The 12,121-nt window shown below is 38.2% G+C and overlaps 1 protein-coding gene across 2 annotated transcripts in view; it reads left to right on the top strand.

The window, feature by feature from the left end:
* LOC105267175 (acetylcholine receptor subunit alpha-like) overlaps positions 1-12,121 on the top strand; it is an 82,779-nt gene that overhangs the window by 57,329 nt on the left and 13,329 nt on the right. For both annotated transcript variants that reach the window (XM_011305832.1, XM_011305833.1), the window contains exons 6-7: positions 8,349-8,464; positions 9,309-9,477. In XM_011305832.1, the coding sequence (XP_011304134.1) occupies positions 8,349-8,464; positions 9,309-9,477 (285 nt within the window). The remainder of the gene's footprint in view (positions 1-8,348; positions 8,465-9,308; positions 9,478-12,121) is intronic.

Genomic DNA, 12,121 nt, shown 5'->3' with positions numbered 1-12,121 from the left:
TCCACATTCCAGGCATTATAACCAACCAGCTGGCTAATATCTATATGACAAACTCCATGGTTTTATCATCAGCGAGTATTCGTGTGGAAATTCAGGGCTAATATTTTACCGATAACAATTGAATTGACAATTCTTCAAGCGCGTGTACCGTGAAATCATAAAAATTCCGCGATTCATTCATTTTATTTGATACCACCAACCGGATCACATTACTGGGATGAATGTGGAATCAATGAGACCAATGGCTGATCAAAAGAGAACTTTTCCACTTCGAAACTGCGGCGATGTCAATGAGTTTCGCTCGGAGTAAAAGGACGAATTAAAGTAATTATGTATCACGTATGTCAAACATATTCTGGATATTTGATATGTTTATGAGAATCAGTCCTGGAAATGGAGAGAAGAACTTTCACTAGTAATTATGTACTTTCCGCCTCAATAAAACTATTCCTTTAACAACGAAAAGAAGAAAATCGCTGGATCGATAGTACAGTAACAATTAATTTAATTAAACTGGAGTAGCACTCACTGAGTTTTATTCTATTTTGTGAAACCAATTTTTCAGTCAGTGAATATGACCAACACGGCTTTTTGTGCGTCCATTTAATTCCATTCAACGTTGAAATCTTTTTTTTTTTTGTCAGAAAATCCAATTTTTTTTCTCTCCACCTTTTTTCTCCTTTTTTTACATTAAATGTAACGCGACAACGTGATCCCCGTGGGAACGGGACAGTTACTGACGATTATTTTTACTCGCCCTTTTCCCTCCGCTGTGCGTTTAATTCGTTGGAGAGGCAATTTGGATGTACGCGGGAGTGGGATTTGCAAAATTTCCGTGAAGTTCTCGGGATAATTCGGGAGAGGGAGGAAGGGAGGAAGTTGAATGGAGAATTTCCGATTAAATCCGTTGTCGATATCTTGCTAGGGGCGCCTGAATACGACACCGAGTGACCCCAGTGGGAATCCCGCAAATCACTTTCTGCAAGGCTTTGTCGAGAATACATGAATATTCCAATTCATCCCACCTTATTGGGCAATAGATTACACCCCTACCATATTCTCCAAGACAATTTAAAATAAAACGCAACAATCCTCTTGTATTCGCCATCTCTACCCCGTCGACTTAAAAATGAAACCCAAAATTCATTAATTCTTCTGATGAAATCATCATAAAAATAAAATTCATACCGCCCATCGAGGAAAATGAAAAATTCCCTTTGAAATTCTCCCCCTCGGTTTATTAATTCGAAAATTTAATCAAAATCCTCAAGTCATTAGTTATCTCCAGCGCCCTCCACCCCTGAAAATCTCATCATTCCTCTCACCACCTGGCAAAAGTCGACATTCGTGCTGCTACCATTGGAAACTTGTCGAAAGTTTGTCAGATTGAAAGGGGGCAATGTCCATTTCCACCAGACTTTCTACCCATTAATTACGGTACAGACGTCGTTGCCGGACTTCCGGTACGGAAACTCGCGAGCTCGGCCGAGCGCTCTTAATCGCTCAGCAATTCAGCGAATTTCACAGTGAAATGGCTTCAAGAAATTATCCTCAAAGGACTTTACCTCCATCCACCGGTCATTTTTACCCACTAAACTGTTTTCAAAATCTTTGTTCAAGTTCATGAAAGATTCCTATTTGAATCCGTGGAATAATGAGCTGGGAAAAGTTATGAAGTTTTCTTTTTCCTCTGAAAGGGATTCTCTGGGTTTTCTCACGCGTAATCAAACAAACGGGTGGAGAAAACTGAGGGCACATTCTCCCAGCTGCTTTTCAATCATCAAAATTAATTAGTTTGTAATTTGATAGCGGTAGAAAGAGGCGGCTAAAGAGCTGGTTAAATTAAACAGTTGAATTAAAGAGTGGAATCTTGATTATATTAACAAAGCGTTTCTCATTTAATTTCCTCAAACTTTGCTGTGATATCTGATGCTTATAAAAACACTCAGTCTTCTGAGCTGCTTCGATTGTCTCGAGATATATCGACCCAGAGATATCGAATTCCGATGAATCGCGGTAATGGATTCCGATATGCCGATACATCCCAATTTCACAATTTTACATTGAATTCTCAAACGAAAATGCCTTCAAAAAACCTTTTGCTTCATCAACAAAAGAAATTATTCAACTATTCTAGTCGTCCATTCACTGGCACACGCATATTCACAAATAAACTCGAATGTGTTTGCTGAGGAGTGAAATTTTTTTAGGCAACCAGTGCTCTTCACTCCTTCTAACAACCAAAACTCAATATTCATTAAACATAGAAACATATTACTCGCGAAACGTACACATTTTATACCTTTTCCATGGAGACTCGACTGCAACCACGGTGGCGTTCAAAATCGTGCTTTATGCGTCCATCTTGTTTTTTTTTTTATCCACTCCCTGTCCTCACTCATCGGAAGTGTTTCATATATATATATTTTTGTTTTGTTACATCTGATATCGTTTGTATTTCACTCTGTTTTATTTTTGTTATTTTGAGAATGGAAATTTTACTGCATCGTCACGAGTTTTAATCGAATCGCATAAATCACTCATGAGATAAATAACACACAGCAACACAAAACGCACACCAACAACAATCAGAGAAATAGCTGAAAAGAATAGTGAAATAAATAAACATGAACTCAAACGTTAACATAACAGCATTTAACACTGTCATTACATGTATGCATTCGTTTTTTTTTTCGTTTGATATTGTTGAATATTGATTGTTCATTAGTGGAACGTCGTGCGACGATAGATGACCAATCGACTTGCGCATCGATGTTGTGATAACGCATTAGAGATAAAAAGCGTAATGAATGCTCGCAAAAAGCTTTGTGTATAGAGAGGCTGCAAGGATGGCAGTTGAAATGATTTTATAATGAACGAGAGAACATGATCAATAGCTAGTTAATCCGGACAATTTTTTTTAGTCATTTTTTTTTTCAACAACCCCCTGGACAAGGGGCGAGCGGCGCGGGGGGGGTGAGGGTGGGACATTTGAATTGAAAAATTAAAGGACTCGAGTGATTTTAAAATGAAGGGAGTCAGCATCGACTAGTCTGAAATTGAAAAAAAAAGGGTGACAGTGACAGTCAATTAAAAAAGTTTGCGCTCAAAAGTTTCATCATGGATGAGAGCTGCCACTCTGGTATTCTTGTGCAGAGAACCGTTAACACCAGAATCATAACTTTTTTACTATAGTTCTGTGCATGTTAATATATTTATGTATCTGTGTGACAGTTTTATAGTTACCGATGGCGGGAATGTTTGATATTCTAGATTTTACTGTATTAAGAGGATTTGGAAATGTCAATTTTGAGCACCGCGGGTGATCTTTTGGATTTTCAAATTTTTCGTGAAAATTATATTTAATGACTCGAACAGTTAATTAGGTATAGGTTTGTGGAAGAGGGTAATTAACGAATCGTCGAGGGATACGCCGATTTGCCGATTATTCAGAGTTCAAATCAGTTTTCACTCATAAAAACACAGGCCTCCATTCGTGAAACTCCAGCATAATTTAGTGCTTTGTAAACTGGTTAACTTAATACCCTTGTTGTACATGTAATCACTCAGAAGGGAGTCATAACTTCACATTCTGTGTATTCGAAACTATTCAAACTCGGTTAACGATTCTCTCCATTCGCTCGCCACTGCAAACGATCAATAAACCGTGAGATATCTTAATATCGCGTCCCATAGCTGTCGATTTCACGCTGATAATAATTCAGTCTATTAAAAATACTTCAAATGGTGGAAACGAAATATCATTAACCCGGAGTTTGAAATTGCTCTATAAAACGATGAGAATCTCCGGCAAAACTCAAGATCCATGGAAACTAGGAGAACGAAAAAATTTTAGGGAGACGTTAACAGTGAATTTTAATAATGTCATTCGATCGGGTCTCGGGGGATGATTTTGATTTTTCTTTCATGTGTTGCCTACGTGGCGTCTTGTGGAGCATTTCGAGTCCCGGGAAAGTGTTCCGGATATATTCCATGGAGAGATCTTAACTCTCCAGACGATTATACGCTTTATCGCTTCAGCGATCTGAGAATTCGTTAATGAGAGATGAGTTTATGGAATTGATTTTTTTTTAACGACTGATGGAGTGAGTGCAGCTGAGATATGACCGGATAAATGAAAGAAGAAGTATGAGGGATGTAGGTCGCATCGAAACACGGAACACAGATCGGTCATTTCTATTTCTGCGTGGAATTCATTAGCTCGTTTTATCCCGGCTGATGGATTCCACGGTACTATTTCTGAAGGTGTCGGGTTATGAGTGCAATCGGAGAATTTCAAAGAGAGAAATACGTGCGCGCACTGAGAGATAAATTACTTCTGCGATAGTAATTCATTTCTCCGAGTTAATTCGGCATAGGGGCATGCAAATGCATAAATTATTTTATAATCAGTCAATATATTTGAATTTTCAAAATGGAACTTGGCTTGCAGAATTTATTAAACTTTAAATTGCAGTTACTTGATGATTAGAATGCGAATATCGACGGATTCTGCGAAATTTCGGGGGAAAATTCCGTATAAAATATCAGAATATGCGAGAATATTTCCAGTCAGCGATTGATAATAAATGACGACTGCAATAATAAAAATAATGATGAATATCTGTACTATATAAAGGATGAAAATCACTTTCAGAGGGAATTTCTACAAAAAAATTTCCCAAGAAAATAATATATTTTCGGGAAAGCCATTTGGAGTGGTTCCTTCATCCACTTCGAGCTAAAATAATGCACAATTTTTAAAATGATCGCACAGGCAGCCTCATATCATGTTCTCACACGAATTATCTCCGGAAAGCCGAATATTCACCCAGTTCTTACCAACTCAACCGTAAAAACAGTCGGACCAGATTTTTTTTCATCTCCATTCATTGCTGAGTGGATGAAATTTTTTGCCCTAGGGGCTAAAAAAAATCCGTTATCGGTTCATTGACGTAGAGATGCGCTGACAACCTCTGCAGTTGAAGTAAAAAACTTCAGACAGACGTCATACCAACGATATCTCCAGTACTTCAGTCTCACCATCTACTATAGTTATTCCATTTATCCTGTATATGGGTTAGAATGTTTCACCGGGGGGTTGCAAAAAATTCCCGCGAGGATCCGGAACTTCTCCACCTCTTTGTCATTGTTATTGCCTCACTGTCGCTTCGGCTGGAATGAAAATATTCGGCAAAAGTACTGGAGACACTGAGAGCACTAACTATAGATATATCACGGGACTTTTTTCACCGTTGGGTGGATTTGTTTCCAAGTGATGAATAAGATCAATCGCGAGAACAGAAGCGAGTTAAAATGTCATTCTCTTTGTAATGGTCGTTTGGCAGTTGTCACTCTCGCCATTTCCATTCGTGTGAATGGAAAGTTTGGAATCCGTTGAGAGTGCAAATATTGTGGAGAAAAAAAAACCACTGAGGGCTTTTTATCGATGGGGATTATATTCAAGTTTTAGCTGTCGAGTTTTCTCAAGAAACTTTTACAGGACCGTCTTTTGCATTACCGATTTTATCACTCATTGCAGCGGGTGAAGATGGCGGGTGGAGGTAATTTCCGTATTTTTAATTTTTTTTCTGGTGCGAAGGGAAAGGAGGCGGGAATAATTCAAAGTTTCAGAAGATAATTGGTGGATCGTGATGGCATGAGGTAATGATCAATTATTAATTCCCTTGGAAGTATAGATCAGGGGAATTGAAAGTACAATTTGAAACGTGTCGCAACTCTTTTGAGTTTTCAATATTGAGTTGAGGTAATTATGGATTTATTTTATCTCACTTGGATTGTCACTGCATCCCGGAAAACCCAGGAGAAATGAATGCCAAACACAGGGATATTCAGTTTGCCACCGAGAAAGAGATGCTTTAGAAAAATGAGAATTGTCTGAGGAAATGTCCTATCTCTTGCGTATTTCCTCCATTATTATTCACCTCTCGTGCAGCATCGGGACATGGACCAGCCGCTTCTCATAGATTTATATTTTATCCTGGATTACGTACGGCTGCCTTTTCCGCAGTGAGACGAGAGAGCGAATCTGATCGCATATGCCTTGGAATTCCACCGACTGCGACATCCAATTTTCACGTCCGATGATTCGAGAGCCGATACTTCTGCAGTCCATGTATCACCCTCAATCGACGGAAGACGCATCGAATCGGCAGATTCACTCATATTTTTTCCCGCACAGTAGAAAAATATGTCCAAGTACATTATAGAAGAGAAAAATATATTTCTGCCAAATTTATTCCGGAGTTTACTCCAGGGAACAGTTAGAAATTTATTGAATTTTCAAGAGACTGAAAATAGTGAAAAATTATTGCTGCAGTTTTCACCGTCAACCATCTACCATTTTATATTTATATATTTTAATTGTCGGTTCGTAAACCCTTCTAGCTCTTGTCGAATCCCACAAAAATTTCTGTTTAAACATTTCTGCTTTACACTCGGTAATAAATTCCCATTACCCAGCACCAGGGGTTAATAAATATAATCCAGCCTGGTGCAGTCTAATTAAGATTCTACCCGGGTATTTCTCGGACGCGGGGCTCTTTCAAAGATAATTTTACGGGCTTCATGGGAACGAGTACTTGCTCAACTCTAAAATGTTCACGGTCTTCCCCAGGAATATTCACCATACGTTAATAGCCAACATCAGGAACTCTGTCCCTTTTCTCGCTACCCTTTTCACCCAAAACCCGTATGAATTCCTAAACTCAATTATTACTATGCAGCCATGAAAAAAAAATAATAAGAATTGACCGGCGAGAGTGAGTGGAAATAGAATTGCATTGAATAGCGGAATGATAATTAGCGACTTCTTACAATTATAATCATGGATGGTATTTTCGAGAATTCTGGAATTGCTGATGTTCACTGGATACCGGAGGGAGAAATCACACGGATGGAAAAATTGGGTCGTAGAATTTCCAATTTCACCTCGAAAAGCACCGAGCTACCGTACCTTATCCGCTATTTTCACTCTTTTCCTCCTGTTCTCCATCGGTTTTTCTTCCACTTGATCCTTTGTCGTTCACGTTGGAGATTACGATCGATGGTTCTTCAACTTTCCCAGGTTATTTTTCTCGACGATAGTTGTCAATGTACAGAGAAGGACTTTTGTCAGAGCAGTTGAAAGAATACAAATGCATCGGGAAAAAAGGGGATGACAGGGGACCAACCATCGCTGTTGTAAACGAGCGGAAGTCGAGGTGAAAATGCTATTTCGCTTGTCATGTCAAAGAAAAGGGAGTGCTCTGGAAGTCGAAGGGTTCGAAAATACTCGAGACGTCGAAATTGCAACTTTTTTTTGCCGTTCGAAATAAAAACCGTTTGAACGATTTTACGGATAAACAACTGTCTGCTAAAAATAGTTGCAATTGATAGAAAAAAAATTGCGCTTCGATATTTCAACAGCAAAATATACTGAGAAAAAGATAATATTTGTATGACACTTTGACGTGTCGTGAGTAATTATTTTTCAAAGTGCAATGAAAATGCCAATTTATGAAAATAATTCAGCAGGCGATCGGATAAATCTAACGACTCGAAAATAGTTAAATGAGGAAAATTTCAGTGTGGCTTAAGATTTAGCACGTCCGTCGCTATAAATTACCTCCCCAACGAAGTTGAACAATAACTCACCAATTTGCCAGGACAAAGTTGATGCGGTAGGGCAAAGTATAATACCGATTCGGGGTGATAGTCAAGAGACGGCCGACATAATGTAAAGCCTGGGGTGTATCCGCGTGTCAGTTAACCCGGCACTAACATGATACACTAAGCCCCAAGAGAGCGAGAGAGAGCAAGAGCATTTGTTTACTTGTTTATTAATATTTTAGCGGCAAAATGCGATGCTTTTTCAACTGTTTGGAACGACAATTGCCTGGACGCTGTGTCATGGAGATCTCTGTGTTGGTTGAGCCTGTTTATGTTTGTGGATATATGATAATTATGGATACATGGAACATTGACATCTTTTTTGCGATAATAAATATGTTAATGAATATATTTGCGTAGAATATAAACGCTAGAGCATCAAATAGTTTTTATCTTTGTGTTTACAATGTTTCAATCAATTTTTTATTATCTCCTGTCGATTGAGGATTGAGTGGAATATACGCAATTGATTGAAATATTTGGAGTGGAATAATAGATGTTACTCCGTATTTATTCATAGCTGGCATTAAACGTCGGGCTCGCAACGAAGACGCACATCTTCGGCAGATGCATCGAGCTGAAAATATCGTTGCGACGATTCGATTGTTGATGCCTAGCACGCCTACGCTGGGTCGAGATGAATTATTGGTCATTTATTATTATTTTTTTCAATTCAGGTGGACCTCAGACATATGGATGAACAGCCTGGGAACAATGTGGTTGATGTTGGGGTTGATCTCTCAGAGTTCTACATGTCAGTCGAGTGGGATATATTGGAAGTGCCTGCTGTTAGGTGAGTTCATCACTTCCATTTCATTCCTCGGAGCAGAATATGATTCGTGGGCGAAAATAAAATAGAGCGAAAGATTTTCTATCACGAATTTAAAATTCCCAAACGAAAGTGATCACCGAATCATTCGTTCCAGCACGGATTACATTCCGTTCACGAAATAGGTTTGCCATGCGTCGAGGATAGGCCCCCAGAGAACCCTCCGTTTACGAGACTATATGAGCCACAAAACCGGTGCTACATTTTCTCCGAAGCCATTTCTTGCCAACATAACATTTTTATAACCACCAGTAAAATTCTTGCATTTTATCTCATCAAAGAACGAATAATGAACGTCTACCCCCAAAAAGACAAAATCACCCCTTAATTAAAAAAAAAAAACAGTTTTAATCCAGTGAAACGATTCCATGGGGGACTCCGGGAGCCACGAAGACTGCCCCAAGAAAAACCTTCACCACAAGGAATTCCTCCGGACGGTCCAGGCAAAAGCACCCTGACATGCCGAATTTCCCTTCAATCCTCCGGAATTTAATCTCGTTACATCACCAAGCTAGAATCGACACGAGCATCTCCAAGATTCTCTCCCCAAGCCTCTGTGGTTCTCTGAAATTTTAATAAAGCGTCTGCTTTCCTTCCTCATCCCTCAAGCCAGCTCAGCCCAGCATTCAGGAAAACCGATAAAATGAGAAAAAATAAAAGTGCTCATGACGATGCGAAAAGCTGTGCAATATTTATTCAACTCATGACGCTCTCAGAATATGACGCCCGCGGCTCTATCAGAATTAAAAATATTAAAAAAAATATGAAATGGTAAAAAGGCGTGAAAACATTCTCCATTGTGTTTCAGGAATGAAAAATTTTACACCTGCTGCGATGAGCCCTATCTGGATATCACCTTCAATATAACACTGAGAAGGAAGACATTGTTCTACACTGTCAACATCATAATTCCATGCATGGGAATATCTTTTCTCACCGTACTGACGTTTTATCTGCCCAGCGATAGTGGCGAGAAGGTGAGGGGATGTACTTTTACAACAACTTTAATTCAATTTCCCTTTGACTGAAGCGAGCAGGGAGGAGGGAATGGCTATTGCCAACGTTACACAGCATTATCCGCTGTAAAGGGCTTTCGATGCTCATCAGGAGGAAATTTTGATGGTATATCTTCAGATGGATTAGTCGGATGAAATTTAATTAAACTTGCCAGAGGCTTTGCTGGAAAAGTTCATCGTGATGAAAGTTTATCCCATTTTTTTTTTCATCCTGGAGATTATGGAGTTCAGTTTTTCACGGGGGAATACTTCCATAGACAGAGTTTATCGATTTTCATTGGTATTGGTTATCTTTTCGGGTGATGGATTCAGGGATTTCGAATAAGAATTGGAAATCGAGAGGTGTAATACAGATTTTATTGCCACTAGTTTTCTCGCTTTTTTATTTGATTGAAATATTTGACAACCAGATGGAATTATTTCAATTGAACCCATTTCTGTTGAAGTCTCACTCATGTCAATGGCTTAACTATTTTTTTTTTGTATGTTCTCACAATTAATTAGTCATTTGTAAACTTCTGAAAATTGTTTTAAAAAAAAATAACCAGGAGATCGATTTTTTAATAAAGGATTCACATAAAATAAATACCTGTTAAAACTAATAAACATAATATTTATTGCAAAACGTAATTTCATTATGGGGTTTATAATCTTATTCAATATCGAAGATCTAAAGTTATCATAAGTCAAGGTTCAGTGGATCTCCTTGCCACCATAACCAAGGAACAAGTTTGATTATCGAAATTACGAGCGAGTGGTTACACCAGGAAATGGTCAGACCGTGTTTGATCCTTCCTATCCAAACTCAGGTCGAGGGCTGAACTGTTACTCCAGTAAATGAACCTCTCCACCCACTATAATTAATATTTCCATTCCACTTTTTCATCAGAATAATAATTGCATTCCCGGAATTGTTCTCCACATTTACTGTTTGAAGTGGTAAAATAAAAAAAATTGAATTCTCTCCGGTGAATTTTTTTTATGAAGAATATCTCTGATACCACACGAGATCATAAACCGAAATTATTCTATCAATTTTCTGTCCTTTTTATAAAATTCATTGAGCGCTATAGACAAATTGCAACAATAATTGTTGTAAAAAACTTGCGAAAAAAATTGATTCTGTCCCGTTTTCAATAATTTTTTTTAGCAAAAAACTTCACAAAAATAGCCTGGAGTTTATAATTACGAGCACACGAATTCTTTTGTGCAGATCCATTTGTTCCCGTCGTACGATCGAGTTTTTACTTAATTCTCTTTCTGGAGAAGGAAATTATCTTGGCCGTTGGTGTGTAGATGCAAGTGACAGGCAATTTTCTTCCTCTCAATTCCTTTTAATTTATATTCATACTGAGTACCAATAATTTATTAATATTTCACTTGAGGTATGTTTTTCAATCGCCGGAGTCGCGGAGCTGTAAGGAAATCAGAGATTCTTTCCCCGATGAAGCACCCGGTGCACCAGAGCATTTCATGGCTTGACTTTAAGTTGAGGTCGAGTGTCGTCTCCCTCTTTTTCCAACTGCCTTTCATACTATTTTACCGGTGTATATACTTGGCCCATTTCAATTACGCTCTGATTGCTGAAATCAAATGCCCTCGCCATTTCCCAGACCCGTGAACAGGTGCGGGGAAATAAAAAATTCACAGAGTTGTATTTACTGCGGAGAAGTCGCGACGACTTTTGATTCTGGTGAAATTCAATTCCAGAGGGTTATCGATAGGGGAAAACTACTTGGAGATTGTGCCGCTGTTCGAGGGTAGATTTCAAACAATTTTTCTTGTGTTCCCAGATGATTTTATCCACTCACATAATGCTGCATATGCTTGAAATATTTACTTCAATCTTTTCGAGAAGAGGGGATTATTTACATTATGTTTCAAGTGCCCCACTCGGTTTCAAGTGTTTTTTTCATACCCCAGAAAAAAAATTAAAACTCCCTGAATATTCTTCCACCACGAAAAAACCAAATTCGATGAATTTATAATTTCCCTTTCGTTTTATATTCATTAAAAAATCTCATTAAAACTTCCATGAACCCATGTTAATACAAAATTCTGAATAATGAGACAAATCATTAAACGAATGAACACAATGAATTCACAAGTGCATTTCCAATACAGAAAAATTTATTTCTCCGCTTTAATTCCGAAAAATTTCTCTAGAAACTGCCAAAAAATAATAAAACAAATAGACTTAAAAAATAAATCACCATATGAGACAGGAAAATTATGAATTTTTCATTTCCAGAATAGAATTTACCCCCAAGATTTTTCCGACATGAAAGGGCTGTATTTTCATTCGTTTAATTAATGCAGAAGTTGGAGTGGATAAAAATACCGACCCCATAAAAATTTATTCATCCCTCCCACTCAAACCTTTCACCACATATGAGACGCATTCCACAAAGAAATAGCAAGAGGGCTTCTTCATTATACAATATATGAAAACGCTCGCACAGAAGCCTCAAAGCCCCTAGGTATTCCCCTCAAAGACGACAGCACATGTGGAAATATTGAACTGTCTTTCATCGGCGTCGGTACCTATATAATATTAAGACGTCTATATACGGCCTCCTTTGTTGCCCGAGGGTGAAAAGGATCG

This window comes from Fopius arisanus, unplaced genomic scaffold, assembly GCF_000806365.1.
Source record: "Fopius arisanus strain USDA-PBARC FA_bdor unplaced genomic scaffold, ASM80636v1 scaffold00045, whole genome shotgun sequence".
Classification (NCBI taxonomy): Eukaryota; Metazoa; Arthropoda; class Insecta; order Hymenoptera; family Braconidae; genus Fopius; species Fopius arisanus.
Note: the sequence above shows the minus strand (reverse complement) of the source record. Positions and strands in the feature narration are given on the sequence as shown.